The following is a 24,591-nucleotide window of genomic DNA, read 5'->3' as shown; positions in this document are numbered from 1 at the left end:
AGGCTCATCCAGCTTTGGAGCCTCTAAGATCCCCGCACGATATGCGACCTAAGACGGAACGCTTGTTTCTGCTAAGCCCCGATGGGTGGGGTCGAGAGGGGAGTGGGGAGTGGGGAGGAGGGGACGGTTGGGGGGGTTGCCTCATTCTTTGTCCAACCTTGATGTGTGATGAAGTGACACCTCCAACTCCATGCAGCTGTTTTATTTGCCGTTAAATCTCATAACATACATACATAAAGTAAGTAAGGTCATTTCAAATTTCAAATGTGAAAGAGGAACCATTCCTAACGTCTGATAGGAGGAGGACGTGAAGATGATGAGGAGTTATGTCATTTTTTTTTTTTTTTTGGGTGCATGCTTCTTTGATTCCTCAAGAAGCAGAGGGAAGTGTTTCCAGGTAGGTGTAAAGCTCCCCTGATTGGATTAGGGACGTTTGATTGATTACAAGTGAAAACATTGTGTAAGAAGAGGAAGAGGAGGAGGATTTGGAGAGAAAAAAAATGCAGGGCGACCCAGTTCCGGCAGCCAGGCAGGCATTGCCCCACTGAAAGCCGGACTTGGACCTGATCAATAACACGTTACGTGTATCACATTATCAACACGACATATTGATAAGGCTCGGCTAGTCACGCAATAAGACCCCCTATGGGATTCACGCTATTCTTTTTTTTTTTTCTTATACAGTGGATGCAAAAAGTGATTTTCGCTCAAATCCATTTCATGCCTCAGTTATTTATTTATATATATATATATATATATTTACATTTATTTATATATATATATATTATTATTTTTTAATATATATATATATATATATATATATATATATATATATATATATTAGTTCTTCTTAATCTACTGAAAGTGGGAATAGATCATCACAACATTTTGATCGCGATAAATAACCTGTTGGAAACAACGTGATATCTCAAATTTATTAATGAATGTACATTAAGTTAATGTTATTTTGGCCTATTTGTGTTTGTACCATCATCGTTGCATGTTAAAAGTGGGTTGTTTAAAATCTGATGTACAACATTTCGCGTCCCCTCAGCGGGCGCATTTGTTTTCCTACGTATTAATTCCCCAAAAACGTGAAGGTGTGGATGCGCATCCATCCACCGGTGCAACTACATAACATGCTAATTGGCTAGCAAGGATGCCGTCCGAAGAAGGAGAGAAAAAAAATATTCCATGGTCCAACTTGTCCTTAAAGTTCTGCCATCGTTCATCATCCTTTTCGGATTCTCGCCTCCTTGGGATGCTAATCCAGGTTGAACTAGGTGAGACTAAAAAAAAAAAACAACTAACCAGGAAGAACTACTTGTATAGCTCCAATCAGAAGGCTGAACCAGTCCAGCTGTAGTCCGTATCCGAGTGTTGCGATGAAGAATTTAGCAGATTGTGCACGTTTTTGACTTCCCGTCACCGCCACCAGCTAGGTAACAAACAAGGAAGAAAAATCAACAAAAGTTTTGAATCCCTTTTTTATAACATTGTTCAAAAATGACGACGCAATATGTCGCAATATATTTGATACGCTAACAGGGCTCTAAATTCTGCATTCTTGGGTCAATTAGTGGAAAACAAGTTTCAACGCAAAGACGGTGAAGCAGCATTTAGCTGTTATGCTGCATGCAAATTTCCAACAGAAATGAAGTCGGCTCTGAAAAAGGTCTTTTATGCTACAATCTTTAAGTATTATCAGAAAGCTAAAATATATATTTTTTTTATTTTATTCTTCTAAAAAAAGGTTTTCCTTGTTATATTGCATTTTTTTTTTATTGTGTGACTTAAAGCTCATTTAATTGTAATTTTTATTAAAGTGTTAGCTCATAAATAATGTTTTTTTATTTTCTTTTTTATTTTATCATTAATTTTCCAATCATTATGATGACTTCATATTTCTGTGTAAATTCCGCAGAATTTTTTTTTGTGTCTCGTAATATAATGCCAAGAGGCCGCTACCTCTCCGGGCTTCCTCCTCCTCCAGTTTCTTCTTCTCGTCCTCGATGGCCTTCATCTTGGCGTTGTACACCTCGGCCTGCTCGTTCCAGTGGGAGCGATTATTGTTGAGGCCGTCAAACATGGGCGTGATCTCCTTGTGGAAGCGGGAAAACTCCTGACAACACGGATGGAGAAATCACTTTGAGATCAAATTGAGTGGACCGACGGTTATTATTTTTTTTACATTATAGCCCCAAAAATTACAAGCAATTAAAAAAAAAAAAATACAAGTTGCAATATTAAGACTCACGATTTTTATTATTATTTTTTTAATTAATTATTTTTTTCAATTAGCATTTTTGTGATTTCTAGTTTATTGACATGAACCCAAAGGTCCAAAAAAAAGAAAAAAGAAAAAGAAAAATGACATTGACTTGTTGGTGTGTTTAAATTCCAAATTGCGTGGCAGTGATGAGCCTCCCCACACCAACTTATTGTGCAAATCGCTTTTCTGCCGTCTATCGCAACACGGAACCCACGCTGCTAATGAACTCATTACCTTGTACACAAACGAGCACACAAAGTCAATGAAGCCGCATTGCATCTTGGGTAGCTGCTCGGCGCAGTTCCTGTCCATCATGGGCTGGAAAGAGCACAAAGAGCGATTTTTAGTTGAGGAAAAAAAAAAATTTAAAAGAGGAGGAATGGGTCGTTGGGGGAATTGGACACCTACAATTGGTTGTTGGTCCAAAACCGTCCTCTCCAAATCTCCTTGTTCCCAGAATTCCGCGGCGACCATCAGTGCCACCTAGAAACACGCACAAATGTCTTAAAAACATCCGTTGCCAAATGTTATTGCAAGGGAAGCACATTTTCATTTTTTTAAAAAAAATTTTGGGAGACATTTTTCTGCCTTGTGGGGCAGCAGAGAAATCCTGCCTAGCAACAAGTGACTGCATAAGCTTGACGACGCCAAGAAATCCAGATGAACCTTTCTCATTTTCTTTTGGTTGGCAAATTAATTATTATTATTACTATTATTTATTTATTTATTTTTTCCCTGTGCTTTTTTCAGCTCATGGGGCAGCAGTCCATAAAATACGACAGTCCCACAAAATCTGCCTAGCAACAAGAGACCGCGCCACACATTGAAAAAAATCTGAGCAATTACGCCGATGGAAATCCTTTTTTTTTTTTTATTTCTACTGTAGTTGAAATGTCCTCATAATTTGTCCAACATAGTGCAGCCACTGTGTGATGATTTTTTTTTTTCCTTCGAGGGCAAAATCGAAACGCAATTTTATCTCATCTATGCTCCATGTTCTTGCGTGCGCACGCCGCGTCATCGTCTTGCCTCCAAGCCTTACGATAACATTTCATTTCGATTTTAAACCAACTCGTGATGGGAGGCTGCGGAGGCCACTCACCTTGCTCTGCACTTCCCACGGTTTGGTGATGGCTGACAAGTCACAGCCGGTCATCATCATGGCCCTAGAGCACCGAGAAATGAAACACAAAAAAAAATAAATAAATAAATAAAAAAAAATCTATTCAGTACACGGTCTGTATGATTCATGTGGCGTGACAAACACAAGTGTGTTCCTTACATGACGATCTCCTTTCTGGTGGAGTTGTTGGAGATGAACGCCGTGGCCTCCTTATCATCCGTCATTGGCTCGGTGGCGTTCACAATGTTTTGGAACATGGTTCGTTTTCTGCGGGACATACACATGCAAAGTTTCATTGATCTGATTTTGTGATCAATTTCCGGTCTGGGAAAGAAAAAAAATTTTTATACGGTGGTAATTTCATTCAGATGTGTTTCTGCCACCCCCCGCTGTCTTATTTTCTGCTTTATGGGGCAACGGTGCAAAAGTTTGCTTCGCATGTATTCTGCCTAGCAACAAGTGACTCGTCAAATGTTTGATGTGCCAGAAAAAAAAATTCTTATATTTATTTATATATTATAAATGATTATTATTAAATTATCAAAATTGACATCCTTCATTACATTTTAATAATAGCCCTTCGTAAGGGATTTTTAAACATAAAAATGAACTGGCCATTGAAAAGCTCTGGGGAGAGAAAAATATACATATATACTTATTTTTTTAAATTATTTATATATATTTTTTAAATTAATTCATTCATTCAACGTATGTTTTACATTTAAAAATGGAGGAGTGGCGAAAAAATCCAGGAAAAAGAAAGAATTAAAAACGGAGAAAATATTTAAATAAAACCCACAAAATATTAAAACATAATTATAAAAAATATATACATCAGTGAATATGCGAATCTGCAGGTACCAAACCGTGTGCAGGGGTCGACTTTACAAAAAATATTTGAGGGTGGGAAAAAAACTAATAAATATATTTATAAAAATAATGTTATTTAATATTATTTATTTAACATTACTACAACATGTAAATTAAAAAATAATGCTCAAAAAGTATTATACAAAAAAAAAAAAAGGAAAAGGACACCAAACCCATTTTCTTTCGGAAAATGAAAGAATAATTATTGCCCAACCATTGCACGGATAAACCCCCAAAAAAACATAATTCGGAATATTCTGCCCCGCGAATTCTGCCTAGCGACAAGCCACGACTTCTCACAAATACCCCAACGCACTTGAAGTAAAGTGCCAGATCGGTCGCGATGATGCAGACGTCAAACAAGTGCTGCACCGTCTCAAACTGGCGCTTCTGAAGGTTGCAAAAGATGTTCAAAGCCTGCAAAAGACAAAAACAAAAGGCGTCAGGTCGGAAAAGGAACGGCGGCCAAACGTATCGCACCTCCTCGCCCATGAGAGTCTTGCTGTACTCCAAGTGGTGCCGCTCCATGATGGACGAGCCGTGAAGTTTGGCCAGAGGAGATGTGCTCCTGCACGGGAGCGGAAAAAAACAAAGCAATCAGAAACACCCCCACACACACACACGGCGAGACGTTTGCACTTGCTTGGTCTGGTAGAGGTTGTTTGTGCCTCTGTGGTCGATGTCGTGGCAGAAAGCGGCAGCCACCATGGCGAAGGCGTCCAGGTCCGAGTAGTACTTCCTCAGCTTTCCCGTCTGCAAAGGTAGGAACAATTGAAGAATTAAGGGTTCGGTTCTACAACGGCGTGGGCGGCGTGGGCTACCTGGAGCAGGCAGAACATGGTGTGGCCCACGTTGAAGCCGTGCCGCCAGTTGTGGTAGGTGATGGAGCGGTAGCCCTTGCGCACCGTGTACATCCAGCGGGTCAGCGTCTGCGGCGGGCGACACAAAAAGGGGGTGGCTTTGACGGATGATTTCCATCTCCGCTTTGATGTCGCGTCATTCACAAAAACGACAGCACAATTGCGCCTTGCGCTCACCTCTGCGGGAACTTTGAACTTCTCCACGACACCGAGCTCGAAGAACATGCGGATGCCGGCCTTGATGAGGTCGAACTCGGAAACGGGGAAGTCGCTGAAGGCGAACGAGTACAAGTTCTCGCCGTTGACGTTGTCGGCCGTCGGGCACGTCGCTCTCTGCATGAAACACGACGTTGAAAAGTCAGTAAATGAAGTGTTTAGCCATTCAACATGCGGAAACTGAAGCGCGGTCTCAATGCCCGCCCTCTTGTTCGTTCAACAATTTTTCAATTTATTTTCAAAGGAGAGGATTGGTAGCAAATCATCTCATATCTCAAAGTGAAGAAAATGTGCTCCAAACAGAAAGTTGACGCGCATGATTTGCCCTTCGTGGGCCAGATTTGGCCCCCGGGCCTCGAGTTTGACACCTGTGCTTTAAACAATCCATCCATCCATCCATCCATCATATCTCTCTCTCTCTCTCTCTCTCTCGCATGCTCGTGGCCCTGCCTGCAGAAGCAGATTGTCCCGCCCACAGCGCTCACCGATTGGTTCCTCTCACCAGCCAATCAGCAGTAAGCTGCCTGTTTGCGTCTTACCAATAGTTTGTACATCTCCTTCTGGTCGCAGTCCTCCGGCTCACTGCTGAACTTTTCTTTGGTGTTCTGGGTATCAAACGGTCACGATCAGGCCAGCGTCGTCATCACAGTACGATATGGCGCGCGAGCAAGTTCTACCGACCAGGATGGACTGCAGCTCGTCGTCGGTGCACCTGGTCTGGTACATGAGCATCTCCTGGGCGATGTCTTTCCTGTGCTCCATGTGGTTGAGTCTGTCGTAGGTGTCGCAGTTGAGCACGGACCAGCCGAGGAACTGGGTCAGTGCCTGCCGAGCGATCGTGTGGTAAGCGCGGGATGTCAAAAATGAGGAAAAAGAAAACTTGAGAAAAAATAAAATAAAAACAGGCTTGCGGCAGAGGAAAAGAGCAAAGATGAAGGAAGAGGATGTGAGGGAGCGACGAGTACAAAAACGCCTGCTCATATTGGGACAAATGAAGCTTTTCAATTCCATATTTCTCAAACGGAAAATGAAAAAAGACACAAAGGCGGAACGAGCGACCCACCTCGGTGATCTGCTCGTCGTATTCGTCAAAGGGTTTGGCGTCCTTCCTGTTGAAGAACGTGGCGATGCCCACGATTTCCTCCTTCTTGTTGACGATGGGAAGCGACAACACGTTCTTGATGACGAATCCCGTCTCATCCACCGCCTCTTTCTGGTTGGGGATGTTGAGGAATGTTAGAGAAAAAAAGTTGTTGATGCAACATAACAGAAAAGTACTCTTTTGTAATATTGAAGTACACCGATACCGAGTGCCGATACTTTTGATATATATATTTTTTTGACACAGATGACGATTCGCCGACTATTGCCGAGGAGGACTTACTCCATGTCAGATTTAAAATAAAAAATAAAAAATAAAAAAAAGCCTCAATTATCGACATCTGGTATCGGCATCCTCCATGAGTACCCGATACCTTAAAATAAGGCTGGTGCAAGCCCGATATCGATTCCTAGTGTGGCCCATGACTTCCTCATACGCACCTGAAAAGTGAAGTAGTCGTCTGCGGCCACGTTCATCATGTTGCAAATCTGAAAAAAATAAATAATTAAATAAATAAAAATATTTACTGTATTCACCACAAATGATGCATCGTTGTTCATCTATCGATACCAGCGACGGACGGAACAACTAAATGCTCGGAAAGTTTCTCCACTCAGCCCTCCCTCGAGTTTCAACTTAATTATACATCGTCGTTAATTGACGCGTGTGTGTGTGTGTGGGAGCCGGCGGGACCTACAAAGCCATTCTCTGCCACGTAGGTGGGAAGTCCGCTAACCAGCGCCCAATGATCTGCCGGAGGACCCCTGAAAGAAACAAACAGCAACTTAGAGCAAAACTTGATTTGAGTCAAAAGGATATTTTTTTTACACTTGAATGTGAAATTAAAATACGGAACCTCGTAGAGATGAATTCATTTTCATTTATTTCCTATTGGCGGAATATATTAAGGGTAAGAATAAATCGACCTTTTTTTTACCTCCAAAAGCCAAAGAAGAAATCATTGAAATTTTTTTGGGGTTGTTTTTTTTGTTAAATGTCTGCCTGAATAATGCAACAAATCATTTAATGTTGCAACTCAGCACCAATGCTTGCTAATCCACCTCGGGGGCTGTTTGGCCTTGGGGGAGGTCAGCGCTAAATTGATGGATTATATTGTGCGCACGCGGCGTGTGCAATTTCGCCAAGCGAGGTTGATTCCACTCACGGGATGACTTTAATTTCCTCCTTGCCCTCCAGGAGGTAGTCGATGATCTTGTAAAAGATGACCTCCTACGTTGGGGGGGGGGTGGGAGAAAATATAAAATCGTGTGGATTAAAAATAAATAAATAAATAAATACAAATTTTGGTACCCTTCCATCTGGCGTTTTGGGGCCTTTATAAGGTTCCACGTCTCCGAGTTTCACGGGCCATTCGTCGTAGAATTCCTAAAGAAATCGGGTTGGGGGTTATCGACGGCTGTCATCCATGCGGCCGCGTGTGTGTGTGTGTGTGTGTGTGTGTGTGTGTGTGTGTGTTTCATCAAGACCAACCTTCTCTTTGGTCATGTCCAGGAGGCCCACCGAGTATCGTTCGCAGTTCAGGTAGATCCTCACCGTGTAGAGAGCTTTGTGGAACTGCCTCTCAATGTCCGTCAACTCTTCGAAAACTTTACTGGCGGACCAGAGCAGCAACTAGACATTGGGAGCAAAAATAAATAAATAAATAAATAAAAAATAGTGGGCGTGTCCAACACATTTTAGGAGATACACGGAATACGAGGTTTTGGGCCTACAATTTTTTTGAATAAGGCCGTAGGGTCGAGAACGGACCGGTAATGAGATCGCGCCCGGAGGGCGAGGGACTGACCGTCAAAAAAAAGGGTCAAGTGCCCAGCTCTGTTTGTTTGCTTGACTCATGATTCTGCTTTATGGACTCAATTTAGATAAAAAAAATAAATGAATAAATAATCATCATCATATCTGCCACACGGTTCTGAAATTGTGGCCTCCTATATTTGGTTAAAAAAAAAAAGATTTATTTTTATTTATTTATTTTTTCTCGATGACAATTTAGATTCTTGAACAGATTATTTGGCCTTCGAGCTCGACGCCATTCTGCGTGTCGTCTACCTGACTCCTCCTGGACTCCACGTTGAACATGTACGCGGTGTGATGCTGCAGGGCGATGACGTGAGCGAAGGTCATGTACTTGTGGAAGAGCTGAGGAGCACATCGGACGGATCGGCGCCGTTGGATTAAAGCCGCCAAAATCTTTCATTTTTGTTTTTGTTTCATTTTTGCAGTACCGCTTCATCCTCGGCTGTGAAGTGAGGCGCTCCGATCTTGTTGAGAGCCGTGACCACCCCGAGGCACTCTTTGTCAGCCATGAGCGGGAACGTGAGCAAGCATTTGGTCTTGTAGCCCGTCTGCTTGTCCACAAAGTCGCAGAACTTTTTATTCTGGGGGAAGAGCGGAACATTGGACATCAGTCATCCACTCGATTCGCGGGTGGTTTGATGAAGGACGTCGCGCAATTCGCCCCGCCGCCACGTTCACATTGAGCACTTGCGCTTTCTGCAATTCTCCGGCAAAATTCATCTCATCTCGTTTGCTTTCATAAATAAACGCAGATGAGTTGCCTTGTCAGTAATCAACCTTGATGACAGACAATGCGGAATGATGAGCCAGGAATTAATCGCGGCTTTTAATTACTTTTTAGCAGAAATCAGCGCTCGTCTGATTGTACAACGTCCTTTGAGTAACAAAGTATGAAGCAGACGGCAGTAAAACGTCTCTCTCGTGCTTTCGTATTTAATTCCGGACAAATTGCCATATTTTTGGGCCGAAATAAATTAAACGGCGCGAGGCCGCTTTTGGACCCGAGCTGCCTTTTTATAGGCCGTTTTAGAGCATTAGCGAGACAAACACACACGTCGGCTGCCAGCGGACATAACATTTAGCACACCTGCATGATTGAAAAAGAGATGGGATATTTTGCCTAGCGATTGCGCAATATTTAACATATTTTCCGGACTATAAGGCGCACCCACATACAAGCTGCAGCAACTCCCCCCCCAAAAATAAAAATAAATAAATAAATTTTAAAAAATTAATTAATAATAAAATCAAAAAAAATAAAATAAACTAATAATAAAATAAATAAATTAATTAATAATAAAATAAACAAATAAATATATATATAAATATATATATAAACAGATTGTTAAAACAGAGGCTTTTAACACGGCAGCAACTTGGAAAAAAATTTAGCGTATTTTCTGAACTAAAGAGCGCCCCTACTGGTGGAAAAGAAATCTGCGGAAAAGCCGCACCTTTCTATTAGCGGCATGGTTTAAAATCTTGGAAAAAAATTAGCGGCTTATCATCGGAATATACGATAATTTAAAAAAAAAACTGTCAATGTGAGCTTGACATTTGATCCAAATGTATCAATACTACAGCTTGATATGAGACGACACGATTCATCACGGTTTTTTTCAATTTCATCGTCGCGATATTTCCCGTTTCGACTTCTCACCTGGGAGACATCCGGAACACTCTGCGGCTTTTTGGAGGAGGCGGTAAAGCCCACGATGCCCATCTCCAGCGGGAACACAATCTCGGTCTGCGGGTGCACCAGGTTGGTCTCGTATTTGGACGTCGGGGTGACGTCGAAGAGCGACGTGGCCAGCTCGGGGATTCCGTTGCGGGACCTGCAAAGGTAATAGCTGACCCGGTCGGCCTGCAGGATGAGCGCCACCCGCTGCAGCACCGTGTGCAGCGACTCCTCCACCACGCCTTGCTTTTGCATGGCCTGCACCAGATCGAAGATGATGGCGGCCTCCTGCACCGAATTGACATCCTTGAAGGAGGCCGTGTCCTTCACCTGAAGGGTCGCCGAGAAGGCGGCGGTGAGGGCCTCCGCCCGCACCTTCTTATCGAAATATTCTTTCGCAAACTGCGGGTTGTTGTCCAGATATTTCTCCACGCTGTCTTTATCTGCCATTCTTGCAAATTTTCACCGGTGAGAGCAGTCCCCCCACTTTCCCCCCCCCAAAAAAAAAAAAAAAAAAAAATGGAAATTAAATCCTACAGGGGCGAGTGCATCCTCCTCCGCGGTGCCGCCGAGCGGGAATCACTGACAGTGTCCCGGGACGCACCGCGGCTTAGAGGCTGAAAGGATCAAAGAGGCCGCTAATTAACGTGACGTCACGCCATTAAAAGCCCTGCGCTAAGCGTCCTTAACCCAAGCAAATCCCACCACTGATCATTTTATATCGGGCCAGAAGGAGAGTCGGTTCGGGTGTGACGCGTCCACAAAAGGGAGGACAGCGACACGTCGGCGAACAACGGCGTCTGTATGTTCAACTTTTAACAACCGGCACACGATGTGGAATGAAATCATTTACAAGAGCAGAAAAACCTGGGAAATGCGATGAAAACTGCCGCAGCAATTGAAAAAAAATAAAATAAATAAATATAATATAAAAAATAAATATAAAATATATATAAATAAAGGCACATTAACAGAAAAAAAGAGGAAAAAAGAAATCAAGATTTTTTTGGCATATTTTCTGAACTATAGAGCGCCCCTAGTGGTGAAAGAAAAGCCGCACTGTTATATTAGCCGAACGGTTCAAAATCTCGGAAAAAAGTAGTCTGGAAAATACGCTAAAAAGGACAATCGTAACATAAGCTATTGATTAAAAAAAAAAAAAAAAAAAAAAACATTCTACAACGCAAAGCATGTTATATCCCTCAAGGACACTTGGTCGGATTTACCGCCAAGTTGAGACATTGCATTGCGTAACATCATCCTTCACTTTTTTGCGATTATGAAATGGAGCTTCTCGTCTTTGGACGCGTTCCAGCCGCGATTCATCTGACAGAAAATCGGCACGGAGCCCTCGGGTTATGCAGGCTGCAGATGTCTTTTTGTTATTTTTATTTCCCCCCCCCCCCCTCTTGCCCTTCTTATTCAAGAGTCCAGTTAGATTAATTAATTTGGGCCAGATGAGGTTTGAGGGCGCCCGCACAAGATGAGCATGACTTATCCGACAATTTTAACCGGTCAACGTGAGATTATTTTTAGAATTTTTTTTTTTTTTGTAGCCAACAATCCCAAATCGTCACTGATTTTGCTTTCATCTGGTCAACGACACTTCAAAAGTACTAAAAGGAAGGGAGGGGAGGAGTAGGCGGCGGGGGGGTTTTGATTTCGTGACCCTCGTTGACGTTACCTCGTCATTGACTGCTGTGGACTTTTGCCTGTCATCCACAAAAAAAACAGCGATTTGAATTTCATCGAGTCAATAGACGTTGCCATTAAAAAAAAAAAAAGTGGCATAAATATATTACATTTTTTTTTTTTAAAAAGTGGCATAAATATATTAAAAAAATTTTAAAAAGTGGCATAAATATATAAAAAAAATTTTTTTTAAAAGTGGCATAAATATATTAAAAAAATTTTAAAAAGTGGCATAAATATATAAAAAAAAATTTTTTTAAAAAGTCGCATAAATATATTAAATTTTTTTTTTAAAAAAGTGGCATAAATATATATATATATCTAAAAAAAAGTGGCATAAAAAAAAAAGTCCTGTCGAGTTTTTTTCTTTTTTAAAAAAAACATGCTACAAAGGTAAATCAATATGGCATGGGACTCCCTGTGCTTTGCACTTTACATGCCGCCCCCCTTCCAGATGTTTCTGCTTGGTGTTTTCATAAGATGAGATAACATGAAAAACATCTGGTTGGAAAAAAAAAAAAAGAAAAAAAGTGAACCGAGGCGTTCAGTCATGTCAATTTTGGTCCAATGGAAATCGAGCTTTTCGGGTTGTCGGCGTAGGGGAGGTTCACATCTCCGGGAGTCATTATGCAACCGCGGCCAACGGTATAAAAGGCTGGTGGCGACTCATCTGCGGCAGCTGACTTCATCTGTTTGCTAACGAGGTACGTATTGATCCCATCTCCGAACTCTAAACCGGACTCTGGACGCAAACTGAAATGTCACCATTTTGTGTCCCGGCGCCGTCGAAGCCGAATGCTGCGCTACGTCGTGTGCGTTTGTCTGCTGGCCCTGGCGTGGGCGCAGGACTGCCAAGTGGCCAACATTCAGGTCATGCAGAATTTCAACCGGAGCAGGGTGAGTTGCGAGGTTCCGTCGGGACGGTAGCGCCGAGTCCCGAGCACGGCGTGATGGTTTGCCTGGCAGTACGCAGGGACGTGGTACGCCGTGGCAAAGAAGGACCCGGACGGGTTGTTCCTCATCGACAACATCGTGGCCCAGTTTATCGTGGCAGAAGACGGCACGATGACCGCCACCGCCAGGGGGCGAGTCAATCTTTTCAAGTGAGTCCCCGTCTTGGTTACCATGACGACGACTACGGTTTTGACATCTTTCTGTTTGCAACCTAGCCACTGGGAACCGTGCGCGGACATGCTCGCCACCTTTGAGGAAACGGGCGAACCTGCTAAGTTTCGGATGAAATATTGGGGAGTGGCAGCCTACCTGCAGACGGGAAGTAAGTTTTGGATCGGGACGGAAAGTATTCCAAAAAAAGTATTTATCCAACATGAGATGCTAATAATTTATGGATCTCGACGACGACCCAGGCTAAAGTCAAGATTACCGTAACCGACAGCTAGGTACGGAATTTTGTCTCGTCAAGTACAATGATATCCGCCAGTGAGTTGAAGACTTGAGATGATAGCAACTACCGCATTTTCCGGATTATAAGGCGCGCCGGTATATTTGTATATTATTCTTTCTAAAAAAAAATAAAAAAAATAAATTAAAAATTTTTTTTGATTTATTCAGCGTATTTTCTGAACTATAGAGCGCCCCTACTGGTGAAAAAAAAAATCCACAGAAAAGCTACATCGTATTAGCCACATGCATGGTTCTAGGAAGAAAAAGTAGCGGCTTGCAGTCCGCAAAATACGGTAATCATTACCAAAAGAAATGACCCCAGGTTTTTCTTTGTTTGCTGAGAATTGTTTGCATAGGTGGTGACCCTGCCTTCGGAAAGTCAGTCCAATCGGATTCAATCAAACGCTGACGCGTAGGCCAACCACTGCGACGTTTCAACGGGGTCAGGGTTTCGAATGACCTCAGCCGGGAGCAAAGTGTGGAATTTTAGCTTTGTCAAATTCTGTCGAGTGCTTTGACGTGCACTGATGAGTTCTGGATCTTGACTCTATGACCCCACCCGAGCCAAGAATACCGCCAAGTCAATCACCTTACAAAAAAAATCTTTATAACACAATTTGGACATTTTTGGGCAATCCTGTCCTGAATTCAATCTAATCCTGAACCGGTCCGATATGCCCCTGCGTCATTCTTTGCCCCCCCGTCGCTTCCAGATGACGACCACTGGGTCATCGACACCGACTACGACAACTACGCCATCCATTACTCCTGCCGAGTCGTCGATGCGGACGGCACCTGTTTGGACAGCTACTCGTTCATCTTCTCCAGAAACATCCTGGGCGTGAGGCCGGAGGACACGTACAACTTGTCCGTGAAGAAGAATGAACTGTGCCTGCTGGGCAAGTACAGACGCGTCACACACAACGGTGAGTCGACTTTGCTGAAACCGTCGCGGCCGGACCCAAGAGAGACTCTTCCGGGTTGGCTTTTAAACATTCAGCATGTTTGAGAATTCACGCTGCCTTCTTTTCCTGTCTTTGCCTCACAGACGGCTGCGACAGCACCAGTTGATCTATTCCCACTCAGGGACTTTCTTATTGAAGCACCCACGAGAGGGATGGTGCCCCGCCCCCTCGACTTAAACGGAAGACAGCCTATTTCGTCTTAGAATCAAAGCAGAAAATGTCACAAGAGTCGCACTCCCTGAAATGTGAGTGATGGAAAAATGAAGCTTTAAATTGGCTTCATGAACCAGTTGTATTTTGGAGTCCTCTAGATGGCGCTGGTGGTTTTAATAAAGGGTTTAAAAAAAATGGCAATTCAGCCCAATTTTGAACCGAGAGTGCCATCTAGAGGAGTCCAAAAATACTACAACTGGCTCATAAAGCACATTTGAAGCTTCGTTTAGCCAACACGACACCAAATGTCTTTAAACATCACACTCAGCTTCTTCCCACCACGTACAAAAATCTGGAATTTTCTACCGGTCATGTTTACAAGTCAAGAAGAAAAAAAAAAATGGTTGCCATCATCTCTGGCATTGCTTTTTACACTTTTGTCTCCTTGTACACATGTAGACTTTGTTCATAATCTTCAATCACGGGTTCGGTATTCCACAACATCCTTTGTATTAATTTTATTCAGTGTACTTGATATAGTTTTGTGAAATAAAACATTCATACCATTGGCTCATTCACTTTTTATGGCGCTGAAATATTTATTCAAGTTGCAAGGTGCAAATAAGAAATTCATGCCTTTGCCTTTGGACCCGATCGAAAAGTTTGCGTTTGAATCTTTTATCGCGGCGGGCGCGCGCGCTTCGACTGAACCGAGCTGGCGCCGGCTGGCTGCTCGGTAATTGGACGAGGCATCGGAGTGCGTCACCATGGAAACAAGCTGGACAAAAACAAGTCAATGGGAAGGTCCGAATATAATTAGGAGGAGTGCAGTTTTTTTTTTTTCTTGTAAAGTATTTCCACACCTTTATTGCGCGTTTTGTTCAGTTCAGTAAGCAAAAACATGATTAGATGGCACAGGCAATTTACATTTTTTTTTTTTTTTAAATTAAAAATCCCGACAGCCTAAAAAGTCACATTGCCGACAGGCGTGGGGGCAACCGAGACACCTTTCCCTCGACCGAGCGGACTAATCCGCCGCCTTAAATAGTTTAGTACAAGGAATTAACTCAATGCAATCTTGTTGCAGCCTGGCGGGGCCTGCAGACATGACAAGTCAAGGTGGAAATGGGGAGAGAGAAAAAAAAAAACAGCAATGTGAAATGTGAATTCCCCAAAAGCACCGTGGATAAAAATTCTCAGCGACGATGAGAAAAAAAAAAAAAGCGATTTAAAAAGGCAGCAGCCACATGGCCATAATACTCTTCCAAATCAGTTTTGTCCCCTGATGATTCAAAAAGTTAAACATAATCACACATGGCATGGCAGAGATGCAATCCCTTCATAGGTTAAAAAGAGCAAAATACGAAAAAACACCCAAAAGAATAAATATGACATCAAACACAAGCAATAAAAGCAAGACGTCCCCAAATAAATTTTTGGCATTCTCCCTTCGGCCACGGCAAAAATGAAGAAATCCCGATTGCGATGATCCGACGTCACGCCAAGCAGAAGTCGATGTGGGCCAGCAGCTCCCGATGGCGGCTGGTCGGGTAGTGAGCTCGGCAGCGGGGGCACTCCAGGAAGCTCTCGTCCAGAAGGCTGCCCGCTTTGGACGGCGACGTGGGCGAGCGCGGGTCGTCCAGCGCCAGGCGGTTGTAAGAGCCGGGCTCCGAGAAACGGCTGTTGGGCTGCTTCTGAGGGGAAAACGGAAACGACACGTTCAGAAGACAAGAAAGACACGGCAAGTTGTATAAAAATGATGTTGAGATTTTCGCACTTATTGAAAAAAATTCCAAAAATAATAAATAAATAAATAATAAAACGGGTGACACTTACAGCCGACTCCAATTTGGCAATCTGATCGCTGGCTTTGCGCAGCTCTTTGAGGACTTTGTGAAGCTGATGCTGCACGCTCTGACGGTCCATCTTCTCGTTCTCAAAATCTTTGACGGAGAGTTGGATCTTCGAGACGGAACAGACGAGAAGACTCCGTAACTCTCGGCTAATTAAAAAAAAAAACGAAGGCGAACCGAAACCGACACAAAGTGTTGCCTCTCCAGTTGCGGGGGCTCCAAATGCAAACTTTGCAAATTTTACTTTGAGAACACGTTTTGAAAGACTTCCCGCTATTTCTGTTTGCATTTTTTTTTTTTTTTAATTGCCCCACCCCCCCCCCAAATAAAAAAAATTGTTTCTTTTTTTTGTTTTTTTTAAATTGCAGCGGCAGGGCAAAACTTGCTTCAGTAGGTGCTTTTGTTTTGGTTAGCAAAAAAAAAATCGATCAATTAATTTCCGAGCCAATCCATCAACATCACGAGAATTAAAACGCGTGACGTTTTTTGTTACCTGCTGCTCCAGCGCCGCGATCCTCCTCTGCTCGTCATTTTGACTCAGAAGCGACTTCTGCAGCAGGTTGACCTGTCCGGTTGGAGTTTCGAATTTCAGCTCATTTAAGGACACTCGCGTGCGTCGGTGAAAATTAAAAGACGTCCATTACTTGGAGCAGAAGTTGGGCCGATCGCTTCCTCTCCTCCTCCAGTTTGAGGTCCAAACTCTCCAGTTCAGCTCTCATCCTCTCCGCTCGCTCCGAGGACGCCTGCCGCTCCTCGGAAACCGCATTCCTACGTCCAATAGCAAAGACGCGGGAGAACACGTCAATCTTTCGCCGTGACGTCAAAACTTTTCCCGGACTCGGACTTCCTACCTGCTGCTGTGCCGCTCCGTCTGCATCTGCCGCCGGGCCTCCTCCAATTCTTTGGCGCTCTCCTTGTGTTTCCTCTGCAGGGACGACAGCTCGTCGCATTTGTCGTCCAAGCGCCGCTGCAGCGCCGCCATCTCCTCTTGAAGCCGGGCGACGCGCTCCGTCTGACGCTGCAGCTCCGCCTGACTCTTGACGCCCTGCGCGGCGGCGCCGAAATCCGTCAGGACGATACGCACAGACGGGAAAACTAAAACCGACACCGATGCGCACCTGCTCCTTCTGCGTGAGGAGCTCTTGACGCGTTCTGGCGAGCTGGTCTATCTGCTCGTCCAGTCGTTTCTGCGACGCCAACGCGGACTCCTCGTCGCGGCTCCGGAGCTGCGCTTCCTTTTCGCAGGAATCCGAAGCCGCTTCTGGCGGAGCGGTGGCGACGGCGGAAGTCAACTCCTGCCGCTTGGCCTGGCTCAGCTGTTCCTCCATCTCGCGCGAGCGGGCGAGGAGCGACTGGACGAAGGCCTCCCGCTGCTGGTCGTACAGCAGCCACTGCTGGTTCTTCTCCAGGGCCTGGTGGAGACGAATCACAGTTGAACTTCTTGCCCCCTAGGGGGCGGCACATGTGAGCGAGCTTGGGGGATACTCACATCTCTCAGCTGATCCTGTGCCAATGCCAAGTCTGCAGAGGACGCCTGCCCATTCTAAGAAAAATGAGAAAGACAAGAAGCATCTATTAGCAGTGGGAATACAGCCACCAAGCGTGGCGCAGAATATTTTACTTCCACACACGGCAGGTGTCTAACGACAAGTGATAGACCGATATGCTTTTTTCAGGGTCGATGCCGATACGATTATTAGAAGTCATCGAGGCCGATCACCGATATTTGAAGCCGATATTCACGTGGTGAAAAAAAGCTGCACTTTACACTGCAGATTGTGCTGTGGGCGGGCCAATCTGCTTCTGCACGCAGGGCCACCAGCACAGCGGAAACAGAGAGAGAGGTGTGCTCTAGTGAGCAAAAATAAACCAGCTTTTAATTCATCGGCCTTGAAAGTTTAAATAAATAAATAAAAAATAAAATGAAAATACATTTAAAAAATTAATCAAAATGAATTAAAAAAATAAATAATAATAAATTAAAAACAAACAAAAAAAAAAAAAAGCAGATGCTGATAATCGGCAGAATGCCAAATATCGGCCCATCACTACTAATTACTTTTGTCCACAGTGTACGCTCTACAACGAAATAAATTCAGTTTTTAGTTGTCATCATCGATACCCTCGCTGAACAATGAACAATAATAATGGGGAAAAAAAAGCAGCATTGCCGCTCCCTATTTTTGCTCAGCTTATGATTCTCGTTTGACTTCTGAATTCGTCTTGCCTTGAACTTTAAAGCTCAACCCCCCGGTAAGCTTCGCCTCCAACAGGTTCCCACCGAGTCAATTTTCGCTGTATTAGTTCCCTTGCGTCGGAACAACCAAAGTCAAACTAAAAGTGTATATTCTCTGCACTGTCACGACCCCGCCGCGAGGCAGCTTCCTCGCCAGCCGCCGCGGCAAGAGTCTTTGCGGTCACACCTCTCATCATCGCCGACCACCACCGGAGCGGCCCGTGCCCTGCCGACATCTTTACAAAAAAAAAAAAAAAACTGCCGTCAGCGCCACAACAGGTGGCATCTAAATGATCGTTTGCGTGCTAGGGCTGCGTGAGCCCTCGCAGATGAGCACGGTGAGCTTGTCAACTTTTTCCGAGATGGATTAAAAACGCCGGCACGCTAAGCCAGCTAATAGCTTTAGCACATACAGGAAGCATGGGTGGGTGTCAGGGTCGGTGGGGCAGATTACTTCTTCGAAGCGTGTTAACCCTACGACCTCGCCAGGTGAAAATTCTTCGAAAATAAATGTGAAGAGCCACTTTTACGGCTCCCTCTAGTGGTACATGATAGAATTACTACATAGCCACAATTCAGTTGGATTCAAAGTGCTTCGTTTTTGATGACCGCGACTATTTTACTGTTGGTACTTGCTGCATAAAATTTGAGAAGATTTTCAAGGGACTCACTGACGCTTAACACACAATTGTGGAAAAGTTCAACTGTACGAAAAGTGTTTAACGCAACATTTGACATACTGGTGGCACTTGAAAAAAAAAAAAAAGAAGAAGAAGAATCCCAATTCTTTTTTCTATGCATGAAGTTGGAGATCATTTGTAGCAGTTTTTTGGTCCCCACGGAGGGGGTGTTGTGCTGCTTAAAACCCCAGCGTGAGTCAGAAAGTGCAAACACACTTCCTGACTATTTATAACGTGAGAAAAATCAAACCTGACAAACACAACAAAACTGGAGACACGCGTGTGTTTTAGTGCCGCCTGGCTTCACGCTGGGTCTTGTGGGCGATGCCAATGTTGATGTTTTGACAGACACTTTCCATGCTGGCGGGGAGATTACTCAACGCCAGGAAAGGTCAAACAGCCTCACCTAGTGGTCAGAGCTATAAGTGCATTTTCAATTGTTTACTTCATTTCGTTGAACACTTATGTTCCTATTAATTGTAAATTGTAAAAAAAAAAAAAAAATGTCTCGGGTGCAGGAGTTAGCAGTGTCATGAATATTCATCCACAAGGGGGAATAAATAAACAATACAGTATCTCTCAATTTTGTTCCCTTTTCGAACAAGAGACGATAATTAAGATTTCAAGTCACTGCCTGATTAGTCATCAAAATTCAATTTGCTCTAATCTAAACTAATCTTCATGTAATTAATCGAAAAACACCATTCAGGGGGAAAAAAAAAAACATGCAGAAAACACCAGAAAGGATTCCTAACATTGTGAAAGGATTAACATACCGCCGCTCGCGTCTCCAGGGACTGACAGCGGGTGGAAACTGTGGCCAGCTGGTTTTTCAGCTTCTCCGTTTCCTGGGACAGATTCTGGACGTGGAGGTCCCTCTGCTCCGCATCCTTGCGCCGTTGCTCCAGCTGGGACTGCAGTGCCGCCACCACCTGAACCGAGGTACATTGTATCGGTTTTACAAATCAGCTAGGCCGATACTAAGACAATGATACCACTTTACCAATGTGAGTGACGTAACTTAAAAGCATGCGGAATAGAATCCATTGGGAGATTTTGAGTAAATATGCGCATCTCATTTATTCATAGTACACCAAAATAGGGTGTGAGAGGGGGAAAAAAATCATGTCAAAATCCATTAATTCAAATCGTATTAATCTAGTCCGACTAATGGCGTTAAAAACATTTGAGTTTGCAAATTTTGTTAAGTGGGACTCAACCGTGTTTTGGCGCAATAATGTACTGCAAGATACGTGCCTCTCCCCCTTTCGCCGCCAGCTGCTGCCTCACAGTTTCCAACTCTTGCTCCTTGACCAGCAACTGTTGATTGTTCCTCTCGCGAAGAGTCTCCAGCGAAACAATCCTCTGCAAAACAGCAACACGCAGCACAAAAAGAGGAGATTGAAGCAGTCGATCAAGTCACACCACGGAGTGAATTTTGCCGATTGCTCAGACGTCAGCGTCCCTCACTTCTAGCAGCTTGCTTTTGTCCGCGTCAGGCGGTTTGATGTGTCGTTTGGCCAGCTCGTCAATCTTCCTCCTGAGATGCGCGTTTTCCTTCCTGACTCGCTCCACTTCAGCTTCAGCTTTAGAGGCAGAGCTGCCGGATTTGAAGCCCAGTTTGGCGACGATGGTCTCCTTTGCCCCTTTGGATGTCATGGTGGTTCTTTCCTACAAACAGGAAATGGACTACTAAGAAAGGATGTTGGTAATTCAGTCCTCGCACACCGGAACTGAATTTAAAGCAGACTATTAAAATTAGAAGGCTGTGTATAAAATAAATTAAATGAGCAGATATATTTAATACATTTTTTTTTAAATCTGGAAATGCATTTAAAGCACGTGCTCAATTACTCATTTCACACTGAATCATACACCAAGTACTGTATTATTTTTTTTATTCCATTCAAAAGCAAAACAAACGTGATCCAACACAACTAGCATCGACGGAACGCCCTTAAAAGAGGACACCTGTCAATAGACAGCAACCGAACGTGGCAAGCGAACGACTCAAAATGCGCGCCTTGCACTTTTAAATTAAACATATGGTATCAAACACTACTTACTTCCTTTTAAAAACACGCACAAAAAAACTCACGGGGGAGTTGACGAGTAGCTTTTTTTGCGTCCAAAAAGTCCACCGGGGTCTTTGTTTACGGCTTCCTCCGCTTCCTTAAATTTGAATTAGAGCGCCGTGACGTCACTTCCGCAAATATTTCCGGGGGGCGTTTTCTTTCGTTTCAGCGACGACGACGTCACTTTTATACTTTTTTGTGGTCTTTTTTTGAGTTTAGGAAACTGTCTGGAATCATTTTATGGTCGTAAAAGTATAAATTTTACGTTTAATTTAGACCTAAAAAGAGCACCAGGCAGGCGTTTGCTTAGAATGACGCTTACCTAATAATAATAATGATAATAATAATTGTATTTAATTTACATTTTATTCATAAAACAATTTACATTCATCAATGCTCGAATAAAAGTCATGGGGTTTAAAAAATAAATTACAAATTAAATTATTATTATTTATTTGTATTTTTTAAAAGGAGTTTATTGAAGTAAATGATTATATTTCACTTCACCCGTCCAAAAAGTATTATTTGCTTTGGATAATTTATCATTGCTCCTCGTTGCTAGTGACCTATTGTGACCGGCAGAAAAAAATGTTATGCTCTTACCTTCTGCTCAATGTATGTTTGTGAATTAAACGTTAAAAAGTGTCATCGCCACACACTGTTTTTCTGCTATAAATCAGAATAATGACCTTGCTGTAAACACCAACTGAAACATTCTAAGAATTGTAACAGCTACAATTGATTGTCGACCGCGCTGCACACTGCTAGGGAGGAGAAGAACAAGGGCCTATTTTTCACCCTTTAATTTAAATTGTCTATTTTTGATGAATTTGTGGGAGGCAACACTTTGCCTCAGCTAGCGTGCAATGCATTCCAATGAAGCTTAAACCTAAAACTGCAAAATCTGACTCTCGTATGCGTGTGTGCTCATTTATGTAATAAATGCAAAAAAAAAGAAATGCATGCGAATGAGGTGATTTACACACTTGGGAATGCAGCTCAATTCCAAATGTAAAGATTTTTTTTTTCCCACTGAAAAAGCAGCCGGCGAAAAACATTGTAAGAGGCAGCAGGTTTGTGACCTCATTAAGGGAAGACAAAGTTGCATACGCTATATTCATTAGAGCGCACGCGAGAAGCCGTATCTGTCCAACAAATCATCATTATCCATCTGTGGGGCACGTCTTCCTTCTGTGGAGTTCAGAGTGAAACTAAAGCCTGTGTGAGCAGTATAAAAGCGATATATATATCCGCAGAGCCCGCTCGCTTCTCTGAGGTGGAAAAGAATCTTTCTGGTTCAGAAGATTCTGTTGTTTCATTTTGCAGTCTATTTTCTCTTTTGCACTTCACTGTTCAGGGATTCAGATTTCATTGCATTGACTTGGTTTTCAGCACACGCGCTACACTCCAAAAGACACAATACTTTTTCTTTTTCCACACCAAATGATTCACCTGATTTCACCCGCCGCGGGCTTTCAAACAGTTGTTCACAGAAAAGCAGTTGCATTTAGGGATGTACTGTATATTGAGGGGCAATGTTTGAAAAGTTGCACGTTTTTGATCCAGAATTCTACCCTAGTTAAAATAAAAAAAAATAAATAAATAAATGAAATTAAAAAAAGAAAATATATATATATATATATATATATATATATATATATATATGTATATATATATATATATATATATTATTTTTTTTTTTCCACGTTTGCTTAATTTCCTTTTTTTTTTTTGACAGACGACCTAGCCATCATTATTTCCTGAAAAAACATTTTTGTGATCAGGTCCGAGCAATAACAGTATTATTTTAGTGCCATCGCTTGACATTCTGCTGTTCAAGTGCGTTGAGGAGCTCCATTTGGACAAAAGCAGTCATTTGGCACTGCCTTGTGGCATCACTTGGCATTTACAGAACAATAAAAACAAGGAATTGACCAATATCGGTCTTGTTGAACGGTATCGGGTAATCGTGGAGGGTGTCGATACCAACCAACGATACTTAGTCAAAAAAAAAAATTAAATAATCGGACAGCAATTAGCGCTAAACTGCGGCAGTTTGACACCTCAGCGAATCATCTGCTGTCCCTGTGTTAAATGAAGTTAATGGCAGCTGAGTCCCGCCATGCTAACCGCTAGCTAGCATCGAGGCTAATGTTAGGCAAAGTCAATGCTGCGTTTGTGAATAATGTGAGCCAAGCTGTCAACTTTTCCTCGTTATGCGGTGAAACCGTTTTATTGCCGCTTGGTAGGCGGAGAGAGCTTCTTTGACTTTTGTAGTGAGGGAATTGTGGATGCGCAATTCCATTTTTTTTTTCTAAAGTTTCTCTAAACTCCATTCGGGATGGTTTGTCAAGCTTTAGCTCAACTTCCGCCGATTTACAAAATGCCACGAGACAGTCGCGGCGGTGACGTGCCGTGCGGCGGAGTGAGGTCGTATAATTTGTTCTCAGACCACCAAAGAAGGCCGTCTGTTGTCTCACTGAGCAGACAGACCAAGCCGAGTCACTTCTGTCAGACTGCAACTGCAAAATGGCTCCCTTGAGGATCTCGCTCGTCGAGCTGATTAAAGGTACAGCAGCGGCACAACAGCATGACAAGTCACACGTCACCGCTCTGAATTTAGAAGGGAACCCGTGAAAGTGACTAGAAACGAACGAGATGGTTTGACATTCTGGGGAATTTTTTTTTTCTTTAATTTCACCATCTGTTTCTTGGTGATTCACTAAGTTGGCACAATCTCAGCCTCCTAACGAGAGCTGGCGGGGTAGTGCACGTGTGTGTGTGCGTGTGGAGGGGGACTGGCGGCGGCGGCGGCGGTGGGGGGGGTTGTCTTGGCTGGTGGATCAGTCTCATGGTGAGTTGTGTCAGCATCATCGCCGAAAACGCCTCCACCACTTGGCAGGCGATCACACGCCGACCGGCACCGCCAGAACGGCCTCATCCCCATCCTAGCTGGCTTTTTGCTGACCTTTGAGTACCGACGAGCAATTTTTAGTCTGTCGCCTTGGCACTGGGGTACAAAAACTACAAAAGCTATTTTCCAATTTTAACCCCCTTACTCCGCTTGTTGCTAGGCAGATTTCGTGGGGCTGAATTGAAACTGCCCCAAAGACCAATCAAAAGTGAAATCTTGCGTTACAAGTTTAATTTGTTAGAAAATACAGCACTATAAGGATGGATTCTCTGCTCTGTATTGAATATAAAATGAATGAAACAGCACCATCTGGTGGATCTGCTTGAGTAAATACATCCCTCATTGCTAAATCTTCACTTCGAAGCCCACAAACTGGATTATACTTTGATATAAACAGAATAGAAATGGAATGGAGGAACCGAATTGCCCATACCGATATTTGGAGGCAACACCGGCAGTGTTAAAATTTAACACCGGCTGTGTTAAAATTTAACACCGGTGGTGTTAAATTTGAACATTCATACCGCGCTGAACTGACCAGTAGTGTACGGCGTAGAATCTTGACATGGAATCGAAAAACAACCAAAACAATATCGAGGGGTACTTCATCCAACCCGCGAGGATGTTTACACGCAAAGTGTAATATATTCGATAACCTTCCGCGCGCCGAACGAACCTCG

General features: G+C 43.3%; 3 protein-coding genes across 4 annotated transcripts; 1 reads left to right on the top strand and 2 right to left on the bottom strand.

Annotated features, from left to right (window-relative positions):
* Positions 1 to 187: 187 nt before the first annotated feature.
* On the bottom strand, positions 188 to 10,441 carry pde6c (phosphodiesterase 6C, cGMP-specific, cone, alpha prime). Its single transcript, XM_088283763.1, has 22 exons — positions 9,922 to 10,441; positions 8,690 to 8,842; positions 8,514 to 8,603; positions 7,935 to 8,075; positions 7,755 to 7,829; positions 7,609 to 7,673; positions 7,141 to 7,207; positions 6,884 to 6,931; positions 6,405 to 6,554; positions 6,023 to 6,166; positions 5,881 to 5,946; positions 5,303 to 5,458; positions 5,087 to 5,194; positions 4,909 to 5,018; positions 4,746 to 4,833; positions 4,582 to 4,682; positions 3,555 to 3,662; positions 3,375 to 3,438; positions 2,681 to 2,755; positions 2,507 to 2,590; positions 1,969 to 2,122; positions 188 to 1,438 (listed from the first exon to the last, which is right to left on the bottom strand). The coding sequence occupies exons 1-22, from the start codon at positions 10,387 to 10,389 to the stop codon at positions 1,395 to 1,397; spliced, it is 2,559 nt and encodes an 852-aa protein (XP_088139889.1). The 5' UTR covers positions 10,390 to 10,441; the 3' UTR covers positions 188 to 1,394.
* A 1,830-nt stretch (positions 10,442 to 12,271) lies between these two features.
* rbp4 (retinol binding protein 4, plasma) lies at positions 12,272 to 14,721 on the top strand. Of its 2 annotated transcripts, XM_088283765.1 has the most exons (6): positions 12,272 to 12,335; positions 12,423 to 12,528; positions 12,598 to 12,734; positions 12,801 to 12,907; positions 13,749 to 13,961; positions 14,084 to 14,721. In XM_088283765.1, exons 2-6 carry the CDS (start codon positions 12,427 to 12,429, stop codon positions 14,104 to 14,106), a joined length of 582 nt encoding a protein of 193 aa, XP_088139891.1. In that variant the 5' UTR covers positions 12,272 to 12,335; positions 12,423 to 12,426; the 3' UTR covers positions 14,107 to 14,721. The 2 variants fall into 2 exon arrangements, with proteins under 2 accessions (XP_088139891.1, XP_088139892.1); XM_088283766.1 differs by lacking the exon at positions 12,272 to 12,335 and having other exon boundaries at positions 12,401 to 12,528.
* Positions 14,722 to 15,296: 575 nt separating this feature from the next.
* On the bottom strand, positions 15,297 to 21,136 carry cep55l (centrosomal protein 55 like). The gene is made up of 11 exons (XM_088283767.1): positions 21,021 to 21,136; positions 20,393 to 20,593; positions 20,180 to 20,287; positions 19,699 to 19,854; positions 17,496 to 17,549; positions 17,125 to 17,418; positions 16,858 to 17,051; positions 16,651 to 16,774; positions 16,500 to 16,571; positions 15,990 to 16,115; positions 15,297 to 15,847 (listed from the first exon to the last, which is right to left on the bottom strand). Exons 2-11 carry the CDS (start codon positions 20,579 to 20,581, stop codon positions 15,650 to 15,652), a joined length of 1,515 nt encoding a protein of 504 aa, XP_088139893.1. The 5' UTR covers positions 20,582 to 20,593; positions 21,021 to 21,136; the 3' UTR covers positions 15,297 to 15,649.
* Between the last annotated feature and the right edge of the window lie 3,455 nt (positions 21,137 to 24,591).

Source organism: Idiotropiscis lumnitzeri, chromosome 20 (assembly GCF_059441095.1).
Source record: "Idiotropiscis lumnitzeri isolate Australia: NSW breed Sydney's pygmy pipehorse chromosome 20, RoL_Ilum_1.0, whole genome shotgun sequence".
In the NCBI taxonomy this organism is placed as follows: Eukaryota; Metazoa; Chordata; class Actinopteri; order Syngnathiformes; family Syngnathidae; genus Idiotropiscis; species Idiotropiscis lumnitzeri.
The sequence above is the reverse complement of the archived record's forward strand: the minus strand, read 5'-3'. Positions and strand labels throughout refer to the sequence as shown.